The 25,656-nt window shown below is 35.6% G+C and overlaps 1 protein-coding gene across 2 annotated transcripts in view; it reads right to left on the bottom strand.

The window, feature by feature from the left end:
- The window catches only part of LOC148951524 (uncharacterized), a 296,748-nt gene that overhangs the window by 55,390 nt on the left and 215,702 nt on the right, over window positions 1–25,656 (bottom strand). For both annotated transcript variants that reach the window (XM_089090920.1, XM_089090919.1), the window contains exons 21-23: window positions 20,161–20,359; window positions 11,790–11,903; window positions 5,907–5,995 (exon numbers count right to left, since the gene is read on the bottom strand). In XM_089090920.1, the coding sequence (XP_088947046.1) occupies window positions 5,907–5,995; window positions 11,790–11,903; window positions 20,161–20,359 (402 nt within the window). The remainder of the gene's footprint in view (window positions 1–5,906; window positions 5,996–11,789; window positions 11,904–20,160; window positions 20,360–25,656) is intronic.

Raw genomic sequence — 25,656 nt, 5'->3', positions numbered from 1 at the left:
AGTTACACTTTGTTTTTAGTTCTCTATATTCTTCTCTATATTCTCTATATTAATTCTTATAGAGAACTATATATTCTCTATAGTTCTCTATATTAATTCTTCTGGCTCAATAATTTTAATTTTAGAGAATTATTAATATAGAGAACTATATATTCTCTATAGTTCTCTATATTAATTCTTCTGGCTCAATAATTTTAATTTTGTACTTATTTTTGTAGTGAGGGCCTCCAAATCATTGATTTCCATTTGTTTAGAAAAACTATTAAAAGTTGAACCTCTGCAGCATTTACCGTAAATGTGAACCTACTATTTCGAACTAAGTAAATATAAGTGCGACTGTATTGATGAATCTGTTACGACCTTGTATATTACCTTATTTTGACCTTGTATAATAACCCTAGACTTACAAATTTAATATTATATTACAACTACTACTACTACTACTATTTATATAAATCACCGCACCACCAAGACACCTGAGGTCAACACAGCTACGGACGCCCCTTTTCCATCCCAATCTATTCAAAGCCTCCCTTTTCACACCCTCCCAGGAAGTTTCCATTTTCTTTAAATCTTTCTTTATGACATCCTCCCACCCAGACGAGGAAGACCTGTTTTCCGTTTAGCCCTAGACGGTTGGTCGAAAAGGACAATCTTGAGCAACCTGTCATCCTTCATCCATACAGCGTGCCCTAGTCACTTCAACCTTTCTTTTATTACAGCCCTAGAAAGAGGTATTGAACCACATTTTTCGTACAGCCTACCGTATGAAATATGCTCAGTCAGCCGGGTACACAGAAGAATCCGTAAGCACTTTCCCTGGAAAATATTTAGTAGATCTTCATCTGCTATTCTGAGCGCCCATGCTTCAGAGCCATATCTGACCAGTGTCATCACTGCAGCTTCTAATATTCTAATCTTGTTTTGCAGGCTTATCTTCCTACTCTTCCAAACTTTTTTGAACTGTGAAAAAACACCCTGAGGCTGTTCTACTTTTAACATTTTCACTGCTCCCACCGTCCTTACTAACAATGCTACCAAGATAAGTGAGGCTGCCCACCTGATCAATCTTTTCGTTACCCAACGCCACCTTTTCATCTTCACTTATTCCTAGCCTTAGTGACTTAGTCTTCTTGACATTAATTTTCAAACCTATTCTAGCACCCTGAGCTCAAAAGACCTCTAAAAGTTCATTCATTTTGCACACACTTTCACCTAGGATGCTTAAATCATCAGCAAAATCTAAGTCCAGGAGACTTTTTCCTCTCCATTTGATTCCGTGGTCTCCCATTGCCTATCCTGTGCTCCTTAAGACAAAGTACATCCAAATAATCTATATAAAGGGGAATAAAACGCAAACCTGCTTAACTCCTGATTAATACATAAACAGCTGCTAACCTCATTTCCTACCTTAACCTCAGCAGCGTTATTCTCATAGATAGCACTAATCACTTTAATGTGTTTGTCTGGTATACCATACAAGGATAAAGTCTTTGCTAAAGCTCTTCTATCAACAGAATGGAACGCTTGCTCATAATCTATAAAACTGAGGACCAAAAGTGTTTGAGGACTCAGGCACTCTCAATGATTAACCTAAGAGTGCAGATTTGGTCGACACATCCTCTACCGTTTCTAAAGCCGCACTTTTCTTCTCTTAAAACTTTGTCTACAGCATCTCTCAGTCTAAAAAGTATCATGTTACTAAGTAATTTGATACCTACAGAGACCAGACTAATTCCTCGATAATTACTACACCCCACGCTTGTCACCTTTCTTATAAAGTGACTTAATTAAGGTTTTCCTAAAATCGTTAGGTACTTCCCCTTTTTCAAAAATCATATTCATAATCTTCAGTAACTTATTTCCAACCTCAGAGCCGCCATATTTAAGAAACTGATTTACCACGCTATCAGCACCTAGAGCCTTATTATTTTTTAACCCTTTTAGTACTGTCGCTAATTCTTCCTAACAAAATAAATTGTCCTTCACATCCAAAGTATCATACACTTTTTCATTTTCCTCTATATCTTTTCCTGCAACTTTATATCGGTTTAGAACAATCTCAAAATGTTCTTCGTATCTCTCTTAACCTCTTTACTTGTCACTTATCCTAGCCCTGTTCCTGTCTTTAACTGGTACAAGTCCAGATTGATTCTTATCTCCCAATTTATTAACATGCCAGTACAATATTTTACTATTATACCGTCAAGCTATATCTTCCAGATCCTTGGCAATTTTATTCATGGCCTCCACTTTACACCTCCTTAGTTCTTATTTTATTACTGTCTTTTCTTTCTTTACATTCCTTTTGTTTTCATATGATCTATCACTCAGATAATTCTTGTACAAGTCCCTTCTCCTTTCTATTAAACATTAAGCTGTTTCACTTATATTCTTAGCTGCAGTACTAGTTATCGTACCTAAGACACCTTCAGCAACTTCACAAATTGTTTTTCTAAGGTTATTCCAGCCATCTTCCACTTTGTCAAATTTTAAACTCGTATGTTTAGTATTCAACTATTCCTGGAAAGCTTCACTCAAACTCTCATTCTGAAGTCTACCAACATCATAAATTCCCGGGAGATAGTTACCCTTCCAAAATTTCAGCTTTAAATTAATCCTAGACACCACTAGATGATGATCTTTACTTTTAACATCAATAACAGCACTCCTAAATGCCTTAGTATCTTGTATTGATCCTGCCAGTCTACGGTTTACTACAACATAATCAATAAGGTTTGCTTTCTTACAATCACGTGAATACCATGTTAACTTATGAGCCGTTTTATGACCAAACACCGTATTGGTCATAACTAGATGGTTATACCTACAAAATTGCAAAAGTCTGTATCCATTACTATTTTCTTTTCCTACACCAAATTTACCTAGGCGAGGATACCATCTATCCCTATTTCTAACGACCTGGGTGTTAAAATCTCCTAGTAAAAACACCATATTTCTACCCGGGACCCTGTCTATTTGCTCCTGTAACTATAGGTAAAATTCATCTCAGTCACTAGTGTCTCCGTCTGTCGGTTTTACGGGCCATATACTACTATAACCGATACCCTGAACTTTTTAGTCGTAAAATGAACAATTAGTATTCTTTTATTAATACCTTCCCAGCCTAAACAAGACTTAGCAGCTTCCTTATTCATCATGAGCCCTAGTCTCTGTCTATGTACCCCATCCTTCCTGCCTTAGTAAACAAATTCTATATCACCTAATTTCATGCTTCCTACCACTGGGATACGAAGATAATTTCTTAAACCACATTGGCCTGACATCACATAAAGAAAGAATAACGAGCAAAAATGGTTATAACGAATATTATTATATTCGTCAGTCAAAATGTTGATACGACAGTCATTTTTTTACCGTCGTAGCATTCCAAGTTCTAATTTTCATGTTCTTTAAATCATTGAAAATATTTTGGCCTCAGGAAAAGCAATGATCCCGGATACCAGTGCAGGACGGGGATAACATAACTTCTCAAGTCTACACCGAAGCGCTTGAGGCGGCTTAGAACCGGACAGCAAGAAGTCACTGGGACCTCAAGTATGAATGGAGGCTTTGTGCAATCCTGGGTCCATCTTGGTCACAACAGGGTTTTCAGCACTTGGCGATGCTCTTCTATCAACAAGAGTCGAAATCCTGCGCAGACAATCTCAAGCCTATTACTTCCGACTTATTATATATTCATGCCTACAAATATTATGCTACTACGGGGAGGCAGCCCTTAGTAGATAAATTAGCTAGGAAGAGCTTTTTCAGCTTGAAAACGCCCGCTAAAACAGACCAGGCTTAGAAAAATTGTCCATTAATCAGAATCCCGTGCGAATGCTGTGTCGTTTACTAGGATATGATTTTGTGGAGGGGCGCCACTCTTCAAATGGGAATAGAGTTGACCACAAAGTCCACAGTCTTGTAGGTACCCCGAAAGGGCCGAGGCAGCCCTTTGCAGAGGCCGTTGTCCATAGATCTCAATCTTATGCCCTACCGCAGTTGTCCTCTTACAGAGGATCTTCCCGCGATGGTGTTCTGTATCACCATGCAATTTAACCCATTAGGCTACTGGGAAAAGGCTTGTAACTTATGGGACGTGTGGACACACCGGGCGGCCCTATTAAGTGCACATTTAAGGACCTTCTCCCTCCTCCACCTGTATTTATGGCCCCGGGCGATGGTGCCCCAGTTTCTATTATGGACCCCCAGGGACAAGGTTTCCCCTTGGTTCGTGCCTCCTATGGAGGTACCCTACATATCTGTAGGGCGTTCCCCTATCACCACCTAGGGAAACGTTGAGTGACCTGGGGGAGGCCCCTTAAAGCTGCCAAATGGTAAATACACTCTATATCCTATATAAATAGTATGTATAACCTATAACTTAAAATCTATTATTATAATGAACTTGTAACGTAAATCATGTTGTAACCTTTAGGCTACTCTTTATCATGTATAACCTATAACTTATATCAGCAATAAATAAAGAAATTACACTTTAAATAAACTAAACGCCAGGCAGTTGGGAGGGACCCCCCTGGATTTAGATAATCCCAAGGGAAAGTCACGGCATTTGGCTGTATATTCTCGACCTAATCAAATTAGACATTCCTGTCGAGAGCTGTAGGCTTGAACAAAAAAAAAAAAAAAAAAAAAAAAAAAATAGTCGCATGGAGTACCTCCCAGCCGCAACAACAATCGCTGGCAATAGATTTAATTTTTATGGGATACCTTCAGCCAGTTAAGGAAAAAAATGCACAACTGTATTTTTTTTTAACTTTAAATAAGACGTGAAATTAAACAGTTGCCTAAAGAACACTGGGTATCAAACAAAAAGTGACTGTTTTTCTGATACCTCAACCACCTAGACTGATGTCAAATATCATAAAAATAGTGTTTTGAACCCCCGCACCTCCTCGCAACACTACTTTTACTCCTAAACTTTAATCACTCGAAAATCAATCTTAAAGTTCATCAGACTAAAATTATACTGAAAAAGTGGGGCTTTAAAAAAAAAACTAAAAACGGTAAAGATCCATTTATAAGAAATGCCAGTCAATACACTGTCATAATAAATAATAGGAAATTTGATATAATTAAATGACGAATACAGCAAAATGTCTGGCTCTAAGAGAAGATACCCAGGGTACGAATTCATACCCTGGGTACGAAGTTATACGTTTCGGTTGTACCCATGAGAAGCCCCTTTTCCAACCTACTACGAAGCGTGGCAGCCTGAAGTGGCGATTGACTAGCAGTGGCCACGGGGTCTTCCAAGTGTAAGGTTTTTTCGGGACGGTTTTCTTTATACTGTGAGAAAATAGCCTAAAAGTCGCAATTGGTATAGGTTATTTCACATAAGGAGTGGAGTGTTCGCCTGAGTATTACTTATGGCACCCTTCAAACCTAAAACAGTGAACTTTAATCACAATAGGATTTTCGATCGTTTAATATGATTGGGACCGCCCATGAGCTATCTGATCCCCTCCCCCTCCTTACCATTTCTGTGCAGAAGGGCAGGCATGTTGCATCATCCTGGACGTGATATCACGCAATGACTCGCAATTTAAAAACATAAAGTAGGTCCATGACTCACTGTCAAAGAAAACTGTCCACACCTATCAACATCATCTTTCTAGTAAAGGTATGCATGTTGCACTTTTTGTAATCCTGAGTCGCACAGGTATTTTTAATTGGTATGATTTAAAAAGTTCCAGACCTCTAGAACATTCTCTATCCTTTGATATTTAGTTTTGGTGAAGAATAGTAAAACCGTGCTTTATTCACTAAATTTTTGCACCTTCTTCGATCTGTATCGCGTGAACCACAGCACAGCCCCACGACTTTATTTTTTATGCATTGATAATTTGCTCATTATCATTAAAACTATAAAATAGTCTCACCTTTATCCCTTTCCTTCCTTCCTCTCCCTTTGGACCACGACTACCCCTTGAACCCCTCAATCCTTTTGAGCCTGCTATTCCTTTCTCACCTAAAAAAAGATAGAAAAAGGGGTTTTCATAAATAATTAAACATTTCTGCCATGTGAAGAAAAATTTAAACTCTAGCTGTAAATAAATTCAGTAAACTAGCATTAATAATTAAACATGACCTGATTAAACATGATTTGTATTATGATAATTGTTTTTTTTTAAGTGAAATTAAGGAGAGATATCATAACTTAAAGCAAACAGAGATCGTTCCGTATATGAGGGGGGATGTCCTCTCCTCAATACCTCACTCTTTACGCTTCAGTTTGACTTGTTTCCCCCAATTCTTTAAGAACGACACCTGAAACACAAGGGCCGTTTAATTAGAGTAAGAGGCTTTTTAGAGTACTTTCAGTTGCTCCTTACTTTCAGTTGAAAAACTTTTTTTTTGTTTCTAACCCCTTTTCAGATAATGCCGGGAAATCCACCTCTTCCTTCCATGGAAAATTCCCCCTACTAGAAAAAATCTCTAAAGTTTTTCTTCCACGGAATATTCTCCTTGTCCCTCCCTCATCGGAAAATTCCCACAGGCTATTCCAACACTTTTGAAAATTCTCCCCGGGCAGTGCCCCCGGAACATCTTCACACGTAAAAGTGAGTCGCCAAATAAAAAGTAAGTGGTAAGACAAATAAAACATTTTTGTATAGGAATTCTGGCAGATACCCCGTGTAATATTTCTCCTTGAAGTTCATCCCCAGAAACTTCCCTCCCAGTGAAAAATTCTATTCGTTGATCATAACCTCCCCCGTAGAGAATTCTACCTCCCTGAAAAATGTAACTTTCCAATAACAAATACTACATGTATACAATTGGCAAAATTCATAATTTATAGCCCTTGCCAGGGACTGTGGGGGGTCATATCACCCCAGAGGTATGGTTATTCCTAAATAAATCTCCTTAATTTCCAAATCAAATTGATCAAAAATTTTCACCTTTTCAACTATTAAAACTATTTCGTCAATTCAATTTCTTTACAATGTTGTATTGTAAGGATTTTCAGAAGTCTGGATTGTAAGATTGAAATTTTCTGTTTGCCATCCAAAGCAAGAATCTGGACTATTAATCGAATATGACACTTACTTGTTTCTTGTACTTATACTTCTTACTTGTGCAAATACAACAGCTAAAAATAACTGGTACTGAGATGCATACTATATGTGATTTGCTGTCTTATAGTATATGACTACAAAGTGAAAGTCAGGAGCGAAAGGGGCTACGGGCTACGACGCTGCTAAATAGGGTATCGTAGCCCGGGGAAACGGGCTAGTAGTAATCAAAACTCTAAATAAACTAACCTTTCATAACAGTACATATATCAAAAACATCAGCTTTCTTTTTTTGTGATTCTGAGTATGTAAGAACCTTTAAGTTTAAAGTTTTTGAAAAAGGGGTAAAACACCCTATCACAATGTGATCAAATGTATCATAGTATCACAATGTATCACATGTATAAAAATGTATCACAGTGATCACAATGAAAATTACAACATAAAGATCAATATATCAAAGAACTTTGTGGCAGAGTGTTCATGTACCTTTCTATAAAACGTAGAATCTCTCAATTTTTTTCTAGTTTTTTCTTGTTTTAGTTTTTTTCACAGGCGATCATATCGAACCAATGGTCCTATAAAATCCAGAGAAGGCTCATTCAAACAGAAATTAAAAGTTCCAGTGCACTTTTTAAACAGCAAATAAGATTGTGCAACTGCAAGATGGTATTTTCTGCCATTTTATGGTCCAAAACTGAGTGACACAAAAACTAAAACTCTGAGATTGCACATAGATTAAAATTATTGAAAACTCTAAATCTTGAGCTCTTCAACCTCAAGGGCAATAATACTTTGAAGTGATCCTTTCACTCTTAAAGGCATGTAGTCTATACAAAAAAAGGACAAAAAAAGGTAAATAGAGAAACATATTTTAAAGCTTCATTTAACTAAGCTGATACAATTGATGTTTGATAAATTTATGTACAGTGCTGTGAAGTGGCATATCATCTATTATCAAGGACGGGTGCTGACCCATTGTTTAGGGGGTGAGGTGTGCCTGGTGCCTCAAAGAGTGCATTTTTATACAAAAATTTTGTAACTTCTTGTGAGCCCTAAGGTATATTATATAAGCGGGTCTGGGGTTGAAATTATTCTCTAATCTAGTTTCATTTGTGATAAGCCTGAATATGGATGCAGTGAGGTGATAGCTTTCATCTAGCTGCAGAAATATGTTTTCTTTGTAGCATAAATAACATGAAAGGCTGATTATATTTAAGCAGTTTTTTTCTGAAAATTGGAAGAAATTCCTAGAAAGGAGACTAAACGTTCATCTGAATTTTTTAAGTAGTAAAAAATATCACCACAACAAAGTGGCATTTTAACCATTTTGCAGTGCAAAATGATAATTTTGACCCAAAGAATGTCAAAAAGCCACCGAGGACTAATTTTAAAATAATCAATTGTTAAAAAAAAATCCGTATATCGAGCTTTCCAGTCTTAGAGACAGTAATTTTGGCATTTGCGAATTCATTCCTAAAGAGGCACGTAGCATATAGACAATGAATGGTTAATGATGACGATTATTTCAAAGCCTGACTTACTAAATTTATTTATTTGAGGTTTAATAATATTATATACGGTGATGTACAACTGCGAATCTTTCATTAAGGAGAATGGGTAGTAGGCTTTATTTTTAAGAAGGTGGGGGGGGGGGGGTGTCCTGCGAAACCCAAAACCACGTAACATAACAGATTTCGCTCAAATTTAAATAATCACAAAAATGGAGAGATAAATGGTTTGGTTATCACGAGCACCACTGGGAAATTTCCAGGGGGTTGTAAAAGTTGCAATTTTCCTATTTATCCCCAAAAACCCACTTGTTCAAAGAACTCGTACTGCAAATTCCGGAAATGATGACCCTATGTCTAATTATTTGAAAAAAACTGCGTTTTCTAAAGAGTTAAAGAGGCTGAGTCACAAGTTCGAACCTTAAAACGTACAGGGATTAGGAGAACATCCTATTGCATCTCTTTGATTAGAAACAGTACTGAGCCTGTTTGCTGGATTTTTTACAGGAGATTTTTCCCTAACCGATAACAAGCTATAATGTGATGAACTTAACAATTTTGAACAGAAAAAACAGGGAACAGAAGAAGGGCTCAGCATAAACAAGCAGTTTAGGTTCAGGTAGGTTCAGGTTCATCTATTTTTCCATCATACGTAATCACACTGAATACATAACTATACCTGGCACAGAGACAAGTTTGCAGTTATAACTGTAACAGACTTAGTTGCCATTGCCAAATTCTCTGAAGATTAAAAAAAAATGCCATTGAAACAGTTTAATTCGTGTTGGTACGACCAACTGATTGCAAGCTACAGGACTTAAAAAACCTTAACAAAAGAGGCTGCAAAAGCGGGGAGTTTGGGGGTGGCAGCCCCCCAACTGTACCTCCTTATCCCTGTAGGTTTTGAGGTTCGAACTTGTGACTCAGCCTCTTTAGCTCTTTAGAAAACGTAGTTTTTTTTCAAATAATTTCTGCACGTTTTTGTACAGTTTATTACTTATTATTGCTTGACTAACTGTTAGCTGATCGTATCAGGATTTAAAATTGGGGGGTTGCCGCCCCCTAACCCCCCGCTTTTGAAGATTCTTGTGTTAAGGCTTTTAATTCCTGAATACTCAAATCAAATGCACAGTAAGATTTTCTTTTTTCAACTTTTCTTCGAGCATAAGGGTATGCGGCATGTTATCAAAGCAGTGGAGACTTACCTGTAAGCTGAAGGCCGACTGTGATATTCTTCTTGAGACGCCTGTTGAGCCGAAGGATTTAATAGATTGGATTTAAAAAAGAAACTGATTTCCTGTTTTAAAATTTAAATTTAAGAGATACTACTTTAAATTCAATATATTAAAAATTTACTCTGACAGGGAATCAAACCCGTGTCTTCCATATGACAGACAGGAACAGTGACCTCTGTGCTATCAGAGACTCTTGTTGAGTTATTTTCATTGGTTCAGCAACAGAAAAAACCTAACGGTTTTTTTGTCGAATTTTCTGCAATCTATTTTTAACGCAAGCAAGTACAAAGTGTGATTTTTATTTTTCGACAAAAAAACCTCTGGGAAAGAGCTGGAATGTTCGGCAGCTTGCAGTCAGTCTTGTAAGGTTAAGAGGACTATTTTTATCTAATTTAATAATGAAATACTATGCTTTTAGGTATTTCAAAATTAACATGGCCTCTTATGGGAAAACAAGGTTTTTCGTAAATATAAATTCGGGGGATAATTTCTTTGGTCTGAAAATATCAAAAGGCCCTAACAGGTCGAATTCCATTTCGAATGAGTCCTCATTCACTCGGATCTGTTGCCAACTGTGGCCTGTAGGCGTAGCTAGATAAAAAAAATTGATGAACATTAAGTGGCTGTGTTTGGTTTTTGAAAAACAGGGAAGAAGTGATCGGATTGAGCTGAAATTTTGAGGATAAGCTTCCAGACCCTAGGAAAGCTTATCCTCTAAATTTCAGCCCGAAAAATCGAGCAACGTGAAAGGGGGGCTGTGGTGGGAGGGTTGAAACTTCCGGCCAACTTTCCTCCATGAAGATAAAGTCGGAGGGGGTAAAATTTTGCATTCTTCTTAGTTTGAGCTAAGGCTACAAGATGCGATCACCGCCGTCTCTCTGCGATCGCTAGGACCGGAAATCGCTTAACATTGTGGTGGGTCGCCTCTTTAAAGAGGCACAAGTGTGCCTCCTTGATATTTGATATTTCAGGATCTTATCCTTATAAATAGCTGAAAGGTGGCAATTTTCAGGGATGATATTCATTCTAGAATCATTTTCTTTACGAATTAAATTAATAAAAAATTTTACAAAAAAGTAGTAGCCCTTCTTCACAAATAATAGAGCCATGGATCAAATATATCGAACTAACTAACTGTTATTAAGAAGTAATTGATTTCAATTGAAACTATAACTCATTGATTACAATATATACAATAACAAAATCTATTATTAAATTCATTCTAAATAAAATAGTTGTACCAATTTTAAATTATTTCATTACAGCTATTAGCACAAAAAAGAACAATTTCATAAACAAGAATTAATCTTCCAAAAAGGGTACGACCCTGATGGAAATTATGTAATGAAATTCAACATTTTGAGACCCCTCAAGGCACTGCCCACAAAATGTGATATTTTCTCATGTTTTTCGACATGTGGATGAATATTCAGATAAAGGCCTGTGCAGTATGAGGCTCGAGGGAATGAAAACCCCACTCATATTATGGAGATGATAGTATGTTTTGGATAATATACATCAGACAGTAAATACACTAAATGAGATCTTTTTCTCGTAACATTGTCGCATGAAAGTTAAATTCTGATTTAATGAGTCACGTTTAAGGGGTAGTACCCCTTTGTGGGTTTCGGGAAGTCTTGAGTACGCTATTAACAACGAGCAAAAATTAAATGTAAAAATGTATTTTTTTTCAAATGAAAGTGAAGAGCTACACTAAACCTTAAGATGAACAGAAATTACACCGTATATGGAAAAGGCTACCCGCCTCCTCAACCATCTTCTCTTTAAGCAAAGTTATATTTTTTTTTGTCCTAAAATTTCAGTATTGTATTCGGAATAGCAATTATTTTTAAAGCACTGTAAAGCATTACCGTAAACAGCGAGGGATAAGAAAAGGATAGCCCCCCTAATGCATTGGATAATTTCTGTCCGTTTTAAGTTTTAACGTTACTTTTTACTGTCATTTGAAAAAAAAACTTGTCTTTCTCCTTATTTAACCTTACCTGGGCCACCGTTGAACCCTGCCATTCCTTCAGGAGATTCGCCTATTTTGCCCTTTACACCATCGTTTCCATTTCTACCTGACTGGCCTCTGTAGCCTGGCTCGCCGAAGGGTCCTAGAAGGGTAAAATATTATAGCTCTTATTAGTATTAATGAAATTTTGTAAGAATAAAATCGTTAGTTCATGCGTTGTCGTTAGTAAACAACTAATCAGTAAATAGTGTCTATATTTAGTAAACTAGTAAATAAGTAAATTAGTTAATTCGTAAATCTATACTTAGTAGATTACTAAATCTAATTAGTACATGATTAGTAAATAAGCAATTAGTAGATAATATCTGATTAAACCACCATATTTCAAAGTTCAAATTAAAGTTCATATTTTTACGATCCTATCGTATGTGTCCACATTGCAATCCCCTTAGTCTAAACTAAAATGTCCATATATAGTCCATACTAAGGTGTCTAAGGATTAGTCCTTAGTCCATGCAATAAAATTCTAACACCTGTCTAAACAAATAAAATTTAAGCTTAAGTAGTGTCAAAAATGAATGACCCTTAGAACATTAAAAAAAAAAATTGCTCTTAAAGTTAAAAAGCCCATGCTTTCACGTTCATATTTCATGTATCTATGAAGGAAGTATCCATAGTTTTTACTGCACATGACGATAGAGTAAAAAAATGAAACAGCAAAAAAAAAAAAAAATGGAGTCTCTATGAACCTACCATAAACGAGACCTAGACGGAGTTTTAATTGGTTAATTAGAAAATCAGCCAAAAAAATGGTCAATAAAGACTCTTTTCTCAGTCATCAAGTAAAAAAGAAAAAACAAAAACATTTTGGGACGCAGAATAACTTTTATTAGCGTTATTCTGTTATCTATATTACTTGTTTAAAGATAAATCTCGCCTACCTCTTTGGACAAAAAATCAATTAGAAAAATTGAAAGGTAAAGATTAGGGACAGTTTTATTGAACTCTTGTTTCCCAATTACCATTGCTCTTGTTTTTAGCCCACGTCAATCTTTTTTTGAAAAATTTACCGTGTTTTGGTTTATAGAGAAGTGCCACTTTCTCTTTGAAGCTCAAAGTGAGGCTCTTCAATATTAATGTCCTGTCAGTACTAATGTATGTCTCTGAAGGCTGGGCGCTGACAAAAAAGCTAGAGAAAAGAATCCAAAGTTTTGAAAATAATTGCCTTGGACGGATGCTTGGAATCAACTGGAGAGACAAAATTACCGACTTATTCATTAGAAATAAGACTAAACAGCCAATCCTTATTGATAAAGTCATAAGCAGTTGGGGGCGATAATGGGGACACATGGTTAGAATGGGCAGTAATCGTCTGTCTCATGATGTTTGGTGTTGGACTCCTCCAGGAGTTCGAAGGCGTGGACAACAGAAGGCTTCACTTGGACAATGCCTAGAAAAAGAAGCAGTGCTTTCAAGAACATCCCTTTATGACGCTGAGGAGGTCATCGTGGGGAAGCGTAGCTGCCACCTTATGTGCCAACCAGTGTGGGAAGTCCTAAGCCTAATTAAGTCCCTCAAAGTTTAACCCTGTTGTGAAGACGCACCGAGTTCGGCTACTTGAATCTGCTTATTTATACGTTCTTGGAGATGAATCTCCAAGTTCATGGTAGCACCAGACAAGGGGGATTTTATAGGATTGTGGACCTGAGGAAGTGTGGAATAACCGACTAATCATAGATAAAAGGGATGAAAAGATGATAGGCATACATTTTACGAGATCAAGAGGTACAGCGTAGGTATTTTCGAAGGTCGCAGGTCATGAGTTAAATGCGAAGATTTGAATAAGGTGGGAAATGAAGTTTATGGAGATTGTAGGCTGGATGAAAGGTCGCTAGCGAATGTAATGAGTTATGAATTTTTTGTAACCCTTAAAAACTTAAAAGGTTAGGAATGGAACACAGAAGGATATTTTTTGATTTGTGTTTTTTTTTTCGTTTATGTAACGTCAATTATTTAGAAGTGATTTCCTTTTTTGTTGTATTGTTATTGTTGTACTTCGAGCAATAATGCTTCTAGGGGGTATATAACCTAAATAACAAGAAAGGACACAGTTTCCAATAATGCTCCCCTGTCTCCAAAATATTTAAAGATTAGCCAAAAACTGAATGTTTAGCTCTATTTTGACCAAGTCTTCAAGCTATTTTTAGCCACCAGAAACAATTTATGTATTGAATGTATGAGTGTATGTAGGAACAGAAGTATACATACACTCAGAAATAAATGAATCACTTATGAATTACTGCTTGTATAAAACATTGGGATCAAGTTGGACTTTATTAACTTGAAATAAATTTTCGAGAGGAATGAGGAATATCCTCTAATTCAATGAGGTTAGGAACTAAATAAAGCTTAAGCATGTTAACGAGAAAATCGTTGAAGGAATAAAAAAATTAAAAATCATGTTCACTTTCGTCAAGTAAAAATGGAGAGAAAAAAACGTCGGGACACTTAATGGACTTAGTAAGCCTGCTTTAGGTGTCTTTATTGCTTATTTGGCGATAAACTTAGTCAACTTCTGCGTAGAGAAAATTTAATTACAAAATTGAAAGGGGAAAACCGGAAACTGTCTTTTAATACCGGTACAACATCACCGTTACACTGGTTCTTAACCTTTCAGCTTGATCGTCCTGTCTATAATTTTCTGTTTTTGTCTTTTAAGGGATTCCCCTCCCCAACACGAAAGAAAATTAAATATGTTTTCAGCAATAAAGTCTTTAGGGTTCGTCTAGCCTAAAGAGTAAGTAAGGACACTGTTTCAGGGAAGGACCCACAACTACCTCTCCAAAAAATATATGTATAATCGAGATAAAAAGAAGAGGTTGAATCCAAGGAGATATTATCGCATTGAATCTTTTGTTTTTAGATCTCAAGTATTATCTATTCAATTTTCAAGGAGACGTTTTATTTCAACAATCGAATCCTCCAGGAAAAAAAATCTTGTCAGAATTCAAAATTTACGAATAATAATTTCCTTGGGTAAGTTTGGCGGAGGAATAAAACTTCCCCGAGCAATAAGGCTTCATGGGTTTCTTTAAATTACAGGTGAAGTAGGAGATATTTGGAGAAGAGTACAATTCTACTCTTTGCCACCTCCCTCCACTCCCAATCCTAACAGTTGGTAGCCCCAGAATTTGGCCCTTGCAAAAAAAACACTTTTTTTGGGAAGTTTTTGGGCCTACGCTTGTAACAAAGCTACAATGCACGTAATTCAATTAAATAGGTTAAAGTTTGATTGACGCGGTGATTATTTATGCGATTATTTCAAGTATCTATGTCCTAGAAAATTAACTGGCACTATTGCTTTTAAAACATCTTAGCTAGAGCGATAGCTCTGAGAATATCAACAGTCTTTTTATTCAACTTATCTGTTAATATTTCTTTAAATTAATTATCCATTTTCAAGCAAAGCAAAGGAACTGAAATTTAGAAGGGTTAAAACAATGATGTTATTGTTTTGAATTTAACCATTACTGGAGTTCGAAAATTAAAAGCCATGACAAAGCAATCCGGAAATTTTTTGTAGGAAGCACACAGATGAAAAGTGAATGCCTTACAAGTAAAGCCAATTCACCCTTGAAAAGTAAGATTTTTTACGAATTAGCAGTTTTGTTTTCATTATTATGCTTTTTTTTTCAATGGAGATAAAGGGAGTATAGACATATAAAAACAGGGGAAAAAAGAAAAGTACTCCAGTTTATGCAACATGGTAAGGGGACCAACTAATTTGATTGTTATGTTAGACTAATTAAGCAAACCAAAAAAAAAGTCAGACCTTATACTGTGAATTTAAACACATTTTAGCTCTTTTCTACTTTTTTGAGATAGAACTAGAATTTAGGGAAGTTGTTCTTTCATAAGGGGAATTATTTAGAGCTCTTTTATTTTCTTCAGCTCTTCCAAAAATCTCTGTTAAAACTATGTCCAGCAAATCAGGCCGGCACTTTAGTCTCAGCCTACTATCCTCACCTTCCGATGACGCATCTATAGTCTATACTATTCGATGAGGCTTCAACGTGACTTTTCATGGATCATCGGGTCCTAAATTATACAATGTTATCAATGGATCCAAACCCATAAAGTGGGACTAAATATCTTGATAAAAATGGTTATACTGCTGTAAAATTACGTTTGAATTACCTAGAAGCTATCAAATGAAGTAAGCCTGGTCTTAGGCAAAACATTAATATCAGTGGCGAATTTTCATAGGGCAATTTGCACAATTTCTGATGTTGCTAAACTATACACCAAATTTGCGTTTTATCTGGTTGTCCAGGTTTAAGAATATTTGTCATCTTTCTGTGACTTAGTGCACGCTATTAGAAAACAAAATACATAATTTCACTTATTGTGATCCTTGAAGCTCCCGTCGTTCCGAAGCTTTGAATAGGAGAACATTTGTACTTTTTTAAAGAATGAAAAATAAATAAAGGTCTATTCATAAAAGAAATAATTTGATCTTATAGCAGTTGAGTGGGGCAAAAATCTAGGGGTATCTATTCTCATCCTTGCCTCATTGCAATTGATGCGCCTCTCAGGAGAGAACACAAAAACCTTATTTACCTATGATATTGTGCGTTCCCCATAACTCACCTCCAAATAGAACAAGAGTTAAAATTACCTGGAGACACCTTAGAGTATTTTAATTGAAATTAAATAAATTATCTGCTTATTATATCTAGAACTAAGGATAAAAGAGCAAGCGATTCAATATTCAACCATCAAACAGTTCGTGGTAACGAACTGTATATGGCTGATTTTAGAAAAAAAGGGAAAAGACCCTCTAAAAGTTATAGAACCTTAATGAAAATCACACCATCATATTCAGCGTATCAGGGAACCCTACTGTAGAGGTTTCAAGCACCTATATACAAAAATGTGGAATTTTACATTTTTTTGCCAGAAGAAAGATCACGGATGCGTGTTTATTTGTTTTTTTTTTAGTTTTTTTTTTCCAGGGACGATCGTGTTGACCCAATGGTCCTAGAATACAAAGAGAGGGCTCATTGGAAAGGAAATTAAAAGTTCTAGTGCCATTTTTAAGTGACCAAAAAAATTGAGGGCAACTAGGCCCCCTCCCACGCTCATTTTTTCCCAAAGTCACCCAATCAAAATTTTGAGATAGCCATTTTGTTCAAAGTGGTCGAAAACATGATAACAATGTCTTTTAGGATGACTTAATGCCCCGAAGTTCCTGGGGGGAGGGTTGAAAGTTATGAACTTTACCCAATGTTGACATATAGTATTGGTTATTGGGAAGTATACAGAAGTTTTCAGGGGGGATTTTTTCAGGTAGGTGGGGGGGGTCAGGGGTTATATTGGAGGATATTTCCATGAAGGAAGTTTTAATGGGGGAAGGGAAATTGCTATGAAGGGGCGCCGGATTTCCCAGCATTATCAAAGAAAAACATCAGAAATTAAGCAAAAAAAAAACAAGTTTTTCAACTGATTTCATCTGATCAACTGATTGTCATTAAGGGGTCATTTTTAAAGAACTGGAAAAAATTTGAACTTTAGCTTAAAGTGTAAGTTATTGACTAGGGGGCGGACCCCCTAATATAAGTATTAAAAATCTATGAATATAGAAGTTCGATACGTAAGTTCATTCGTAAGTTACGTATATTTACTACTGATAAAAATCGTTCGTAAATAAAATTAAACAAGTTTTGAGAAAGCCATTTAACCAAATAAAAGTAAAATTAATATACAATTTTTTTTTTAATTATTCATGTACGGTGAGCCAAAATCAGAACCTGCATTAATTTAAAAACGTTCAAAAATTAAATTAAAAAAACAAGTTTTTTTAACTGAAAGTAAGGAACGACGTTAAAACTTAAAACGAACAGAAATTATTCCTTTTATGAAGGGGGCGTTTAAAAAAAATAGAGTAAGGAGAAAGTCAAACTTTACCGTAAGGAGCGAGGCGTTGAGGAGGGGAGAGCCCCCTTCATTAACGGAATAATTTCTGTTCATTTTAAGTTTTAACGTCGTTCCTTACTTTCAGTTAAAAAAAACTTGTTTTTTTATTTAATTTATATAAGGATTTGATCCAAACTAAAGGGACAACTACTAAGGATGATTATAGAGCATATAATAACATACTAAACTGTCTCCTTCGGAAAGCTAAAGCAGATTATTTTGCTTTCAAGTTTCAAGAAGCAGAGGGAAATCTAGGCAAGACTTAGAAACTTATAAGTCTGTAACGAACCCAAGTCGGTCTCCCTCAGTGCTTCCGGAGAGTGTGGATTGCAATTCAGTTTGTTATCATTTCTCTAATGTGGGCCATAATGTAGGATCGATTATCCCAGCTCTGGCTGAAGATGGGGATTTTACACAATTCCTGCCTGATAAGAGTGAAGTGTCTGCTTATTTAAAACCGGTTAAATAGGGTAAGTTTTTGAAATGGTTAAAAATATGAAAAACAGTGCAGCAGGATCGGAACTCATGACTGTGAAAGTTTTCCGTGCTATTTATCCTATTGTTTCTAGTCAGTTGTTAAATAAATAAGTGTTTTCAGTCAGGTATTTTCCCCGATTGTCTGAAGATTGCCAAGTGAAACTGCTTTTTAAAAGGGATGATAGTGGGAATTTAGATAATTATAGGCCTATTTCGCTTCTTCCTGCTGTTTCTAGAATAATAGAGAGACGGACAAATGTAAGAATGGTTAAAGTCCTAGAATCTAAGTCTTTTTTTGGTCTAGCCAGTTCGGATTTAGGAGAGGAATGTCAACTGAGCAAGCAGTGATCTTCTTGATGATATTTGTAAATGATCATGTAGATTGTGGTCTTAAAGTGGCATCCGTTTTCCTTGTCATAATGAAAGTATTTGATTGTGTGGATTATGAAATTTTAGTAAAGAAGTTAAATAATTGTGGTATTCGTGGGTGATTTTTGGATCTTATTAGATCATTCCTGAGTGTACGTATGCAGATTGTGCAAATTGAAAGTGACACCTCTAGCCCGCAGAGAATGAAGGCTGGCGTTCCTCAAGGATCAGTTTTGGGACCTCTTTAGTTTTTTAGTTATATCAATTATATTTACAGGTGCATTGAAGATATAACGATTTCAAATAAAGAGGGTCGCGGTCCCAGAACTATATTTTCTAGTTTTGCTGACGATACACATTTTACAGTTACTGCGAGGATGGAAAGTGAACTTCTACAAGTTCTGAAAATGGGAATGGAACAAATAGACAAATGGATGAGATTTAATAAACTTAAATTAAACCTTAAGAAAAGTAAATTAGTGATTTACGAGAGAAGCGTAAATTACTACTCCTGGATTGAGAAACTAGAACTTCATGGGAATGCTATAGAACGTGTTAGAGCAGTGAGGTTTCTTGGAGTGATAGTCGATGAGTGCTTGGGTTTCAAAGGCCATATTAATCAAATTGCAACTAAGGTTGCCCGCAATTTGGGAATTATAAGGAAGCTAAAGCGTACTTTCCCAAGACCGGTTCTCAGAATGCTTTATTTCTCACTTATTTATCCGTATTTGATTATTGTATATTGGTTTGGTCTTCAACGTTTGTGGGTCATCTATCGCAGATTAGAGTATTACAGAATAAAGCTGTAAGAGTACTTACTAGAGATGATAAGCGTTCCTCTGTTTGAGCAAGGTATGCTGAACTACACATTGTTCCATTTTTAGATTAATTAAGTTTTACAATACTCTTTTTATGTTTAAAGATCAGACAAAAATGCTACCAATTTGCTTTTAAGATTTTTTTTTCGAATGAATTTAGACCACCTAAGCCTGTGACAACTAGGTCAATGTTTTGTATCCACCATGTTAGCCCTCGTGCTTGGAATAGTCTGTCAGATAAGATCAAGAATATGATGGAGGTTTCTGAATTTAGAAGTCTGTTAAAAGAACATTGTTATGGGGTATATGAGGGTGAGTGAGTCACTTCTCCGGTCTCTTTTGCATTTAATTTGTATTTTTTTTTTTGTATGTGTGTTTGGTTGATGGATCGAGAAGGACAAGGTTAACTATGTTGAATGTTGAAAATTGACGAGTTTAAAAAGAGTAGGGGTGGTATATTCGCTTATTAGTGGTTTTATATGATAGTTTTTTAATTGTTTTTTGGCCTAGTTGGGGAAGTGATCTCCTTTACAAGCTTAGTTTCTGGATTTTGTAATTTTTGGTTGATGGATAAAACCTAATTTACCTAAAAAAAAAAAAATATAATAATAGTCTTCTGCTAAATATGATAACATTTTAATTAATTGAAAACTTAAAAAGAAATCTTAATTTTATGGAATAGCGCAAAATGAAAAGAACTCACATCAAAGAGGTAAAAATACGACTTTTAAATCCAAGCTTTCCAAGTCCTTTACTTACCCTGTCTACCGCTCTGTCCAATGTCTCCAATTTTTCCATTTCTTCCATTCTTCCCATCCTTTCCCTGGCGCCCTGGTGTGCCATATTCACCTTTCATTCCTGGTATACCGTTGTGACCACCATATCCAGAAGAACCTAGCTCACCGATTTCACCACGATAACCTTGGTCACCTATTTTTCCACGCTCACCTTGCACACCCTTAAATTAAACGAAATTTATATACTAAGTTCCTATAGCTGAGACCTTAGACCTATCACTCAGACCTCAGACGATAACAATACAATACCGTCATTGAATCAAAATAAATAGTAATCATGGAGTACTGCTTGACTATATAGTTGAAAACTACACAACCGCGAAGACGAAATATTACAAAATATCACAAAAGTAAGGCAAAATATCGATGTGTATTCTGATACCCCTCAAACAGAACGCTTTAAAATTTACAAAATAAATCATCAAAATCTAAAGATTGCATTTGTCTTTATTTTCATTGAACAATCAGATATGAAAACAATAAGAATAAAAATCAGAATTTAAATATCAAAATGTCAGTGTTGGAGAAGAGTAGTATACAATAGGAGAGCCATAAAAGTAAATTTATACCAAAAACATGTTTTTCAAGCAAAGAGGCACGAAATGTAAAGATTATAAACAATGCGCCAACTTGAAGTGTCGAGCCCCGACCACATCAAAAGTGCGCAAATATACAATTCTTCAGAAACGTGTATCATGTGCGAACGAAATCCTGATTTCGAATCATGCTAAAATAGGCTTAGGATTCAATCACTAAGCAGCAACAACAAAGTTTCCTGATTTAAGGGAAGCTCAATCTTAGCTGGCTAACATTAAGCAATTGCAAAGACAAAGTGAAACATTATATGAGAGTATCAAATTTCAGAGGGCCGGTTGCTGCTAAAGAAATCAAATAGTAGGTAGTAGAAACAAAAAAAGGAAAAAAAAACGACGTTCGAAGACCGGATTAGAATATATAATTTTGAATAAAATTTTGATTTCAATTTGTACCATAACTAGGTTTTAGGCCTTTAGAAAGTTACTGAGGAACAGCAAAAGTCAAAATACCAAGGACAATGAAAATAAAGCCTGACTGGTTGAATGAGTTAAATGAAAACTTACTCAGCCATATATATTATAAGAAGTCAAAAAGAAAAAAAATCGAGAAATCAGATTCTTTATGAAAAGGGTATATGCATAGCTGCATATGCAGTTATGCAGTTTTTGACAGCAGCAGATGCCAAATTTTAAAAACAGAAGCTCGGATGGAAAATCAGCAAAATAACAAAAATAAATAGCACCAAAAAGATTAAGAAGGTTTAATTTTTCTTTGAAGGTGTATTTGTTAATGTTTTATTTTTTATGGAAGAAAGGTTTTTATATAACTAAAATAAAACTTTTATATAATCAATTGGTTTTGCTAGTCTATTTTCTCGATTAAACGTGGCAAAACTGACAAAAGTGCGGTAATTCTCAAAAGTTTCATAATATGAAACAAGCAAAAGACAACTTTTTGAAAATCACGGTTTTTAAGTGAATAGACATAAGATGGGGCCAGACGGAAAATGTTTGAACCACAAAACCATAGTTTTTGTGATAGCTGGCATACAATTTCCAAAAACCGACTGAAAATTAATTTTTGCGGATTTTATTTATTTATTTTTTTTTTAATCATGAGAGAGACGTCTTATCTTATACTCTGGGAGAGCTTGCAAACCATTGTGTGAGTTGGAAAAACCCTGGATTTGTACATGAATTAAATAAAACAAAAACAATCTTTTTAACTGAAAGTAGGGAATAAAATAAACACTGAATACGAACAGAAATCTCTACGCATTTGAGGAGGGCTGTCCCTTCCTCAAACGCTGAACGCTGCCCCTTCACGCTAAAGATATTTTTAGAGCATTTAAAAAAGCTTATTATTCTAATTAAACGGTCCTTGTGTGTCAGGAGTTGTTCTTAAGGAATTGGGACAACAAGTCAACTTTTCAGGGTCCATACTACTACTACTACTACTACTACATCTGCTTCTGCTACTGCGTCTGCAAATGTGGATGGACTGCGAATGCAACAGTGACTACTTCCGAATGCGACATCTTGTGAAAACGGTTGCGACTGCTTACAACTGCGAATTCTTTCAGGGAATATATTAGAACATTCCCTGAACAAAACGATTTATACTGAACCTTCCAATATTGAACAACATCAGAACACACTATGCGCAGGCTGATTATCGAAAGGCAACAACTCAAGAACGGCTTAGAGCATTATGGTGGAAGTTTCAGGGTATGTTGAACAGTTCTTGGAGGACAAACCTATTCAGATTTCCTAAAAACTAGTCAAAGTTGTGAAATAGCCACTTTTTTCAGAATAGCCAAAAGGTCTAATAACTATGCCTCTTGGAATGTCATGTCCCCCCCCTGCCCCTGGAGAAAGGGCTGTAAATTATACAATGTGTCAAATATCTACATACAGGATTTACCGTTGGAAAAGAGGGGGAATGTTTGATCCCGAGTTTACCAAAAAAGGCAAATAGTATTGAGGTGAAGACTCAGGAAATGATGAGGTAAATGTTCAAGTATGTCAAAAAACGCTAGATTCATTTATTTAATCAGAAAGATAATATATCCAATATTCTGGGAGTGGCTTTGGGTATTAAATTTACTATTTCAGGGTCACTATTGCTACTACTACTGTAACTGCAAGTGTCACATCTGCATACTGGTTGTCAAAACAGCATGTCTGCAATATTGCAGGAGTGGATCGGGGTACTAAGATAAATTTTAAGAGCTTGAGGGAAGTATTAAACTTAATCAGAGTATAACTATACGCACCTAGGTTGTTAAAAGTGTTTATGTGTGAAATCTGAGGATTAACTGGCTAATGTTCATTGTTAAAACTTTCAGCGGATGTTGAACTAAATCAAAAGATACTATTTACATCCAGCTTGTTAAAATATTTGCAATATCTCAGGAACAGCTGAGGGTAAAAAGTTGAAACTTTCAGAGAATGTTAAGGGGGAATATTGAGCTAAATCGAAATATTGTATATGTAGCTATCAGAAGGGAGTACCTGTAATATATCAAGAACAGCAAATGGGATTTAGTCGAAACTTTCATGGAACATTGAGTGGGATGTTGATATAAGAAAAAAGACATTTATTAGACTATGAAATTTGCATCAAATATATCAATTCTTAAGAAGGTGAAGTGAACAACTGGAGGAATATTCACTATATTAACCAATAACAACTATGACAATCAAAAACGGACAGAAAAAAAAAGTTTCTCAAAATGTTTCATTATATTAACCCATGGGATTAGTACGTGATGAAACAATCATGCTACGGAAAAATGAACTAATCATATATAGAACACATGTCGGAACACAGCTGAGATAGAACACAGCTGAGAACAAATCATTCCACCCAAAAACAAAAATGAATTATCATAGGTAGTGCAATTGCGCTGCCTAAGTAAAGAACGATGTTGGCACAATGTATTATTTTTTTTTTCCATACCAGGGCACTTCGTATCGAAGCAGTTGTCGTAGAAACTTGGAAAAGGGCTCATTCGATTGCCCTTTTTAATAGTCGAAAGTGATTGGAAGGCAACTAACACCCCTTCCAAGCCCACCATTTCCCCAAACACATCTATTCAAAATTTTAAGATAGCCAATTCGTTCAGCGTAGATGATTTCCAGATAGAAAATATGTTTTTGAGGAGGACACTCCCCCACAACCCTCAGGGCAAGGGTTGTAAGTTATGCCCTAGGGAAATATAAGATTTTTATAGAAAGCGCGGTCGCAGAAACTTCAAAAAGAACTCATTCGATTTGAAATTCAAAGGGCTAGTGCCCTTTTCAATGGTCGAAAGTGATGGGAGGGCAACTAACCCCCTCTCACGCCCACCTTTCCCCAAACTCATTCAATCAAAATTTTGAGATAGCCATTGTGTTCAACGTAGTTGAAAGTTCTGAAAATTAGGTCTTTGAGGATGACACCCTCCCCCCAGAGCCCTCAGTGCAAGGGTTATAAGTTATGCCCTGGGGGCATGTAAGGTTTTCAGAGAAAGTGTTGTCGTAGAAACTTCAAAATGGGCTCAATCGATTGGTAATTGAAATGGCTAGTGCCCTTTTTAATTGTCGAAAGTGATTAGACGGCAAGTAGCCCCCCTCTCACGCCCACCATTTCCCCAAACACATCCAATCAAAATTTTGAGATATCCATTTCGGTCCGGAAAATTGTTTCCTTTTCCGGAAAAATGTGCTAGTGTAAGGGCCGCCATTTCCGCAAATACATCCAATCAAATTTTGAGATAGCCATTTTGTTCAATGTAGTTGAAAGTATTAGAAATTATATCTTTGAGCAGAAAAGTCCCCCCCACAGTCTTCAGGGTAAGATTTATCAGGACAAGTTATGCCCTGGGGGTATATAAGGTTTTTATTGAAAACTTTGTCGTAGAAACGTCGAAAAGGGCTCATTCGATTGGAAATTCAAAGGGATAGTGCTCTTTTTAACAGTCGAAAGTGATTGGAGGGCAGCTAATCCCCCTCCCAGAATACAATTTGTACTTTACTGAAAAAAAAATCTTTTAAATATTTCACATTTACTAACTTCAAGAAATCAAAATTAATTAATATATTAAGGAATAAATATCAGCATTATGTATATTAAACTGACAATGCACATTTTATCAGTAAGTTCATTTGATTTTTTTTCAGTAAAGTACAAATTATAATCTGGCTTTTAGAAAGCATAGGGCTTAGAACGCAACTCAAATTAATTTCTTCTCATTTTGGATTAGACTTATTTTAATTTCTGTTTGTTTTGGGTTTTATTCATTTATTAATACTGATTTGTGGTAGTTTTACGCTTGGTAGATTATTTGATTCTATTTTGTTCATTTTTAGTTTAATGGAGTTCTTAATTTTTTTTTTTGAAAGACTTATTTTATGCCAAAAGTTTTTTTGATTAATAAAAAAAAATAACAACAAAATTATGTGTGCTACTAAGTGTCAGCGGTTGCTCTGATCAAGAGAAAATGTTAGAAAAAATTTACTGTTTTCAAATAGAAAATTGTCATAGAAATGAAAATAGAAATGAAATAGAAATACAAAATAGAATAGAAATGAAAGCCGACTAATTGGATTTCACAAGGTATTAGAATAAGAAAGCTCCTATTCCAACTTTAGATGTATTTGGGTCCTGAAATTAGAAAACTGCTACCCCGATTTTAAATCCCAAAGAGAACCAGCCAATGTACCAAAAACCCAAATGAAGTAAGAACCCTTTAGTTAATACAAAAATATATTAATCAAGCAAAGGTGAAGAAATAAAATTGTTGCTAACTATGAAATTATTGCTTTTTTAATTATATAAATTTTGTTTAAAAATAGTAACTTATGTCAAATCTTTGAGGAATCCTTCCTGCCAATTTTTTCGACAGAAATTACAGGATGTTGTGTTTTCAACAGTAAAC

This window comes from Artemia sp. Qi Xiang Cuo, chromosome 6 (assembly GCF_049724085.1).
Source record: "Artemia sp. Qi Xiang Cuo chromosome 6, ASM4972408v1, whole genome shotgun sequence".
NCBI lineage: Eukaryota > Metazoa > Arthropoda > Branchiopoda > Anostraca > Artemiidae > Artemia > Artemia sp. Qi Xiang Cuo.
The sequence above is the reverse complement of the archived record's forward strand: the minus strand, read 5'-3'. Positions and strand labels throughout refer to the sequence as shown.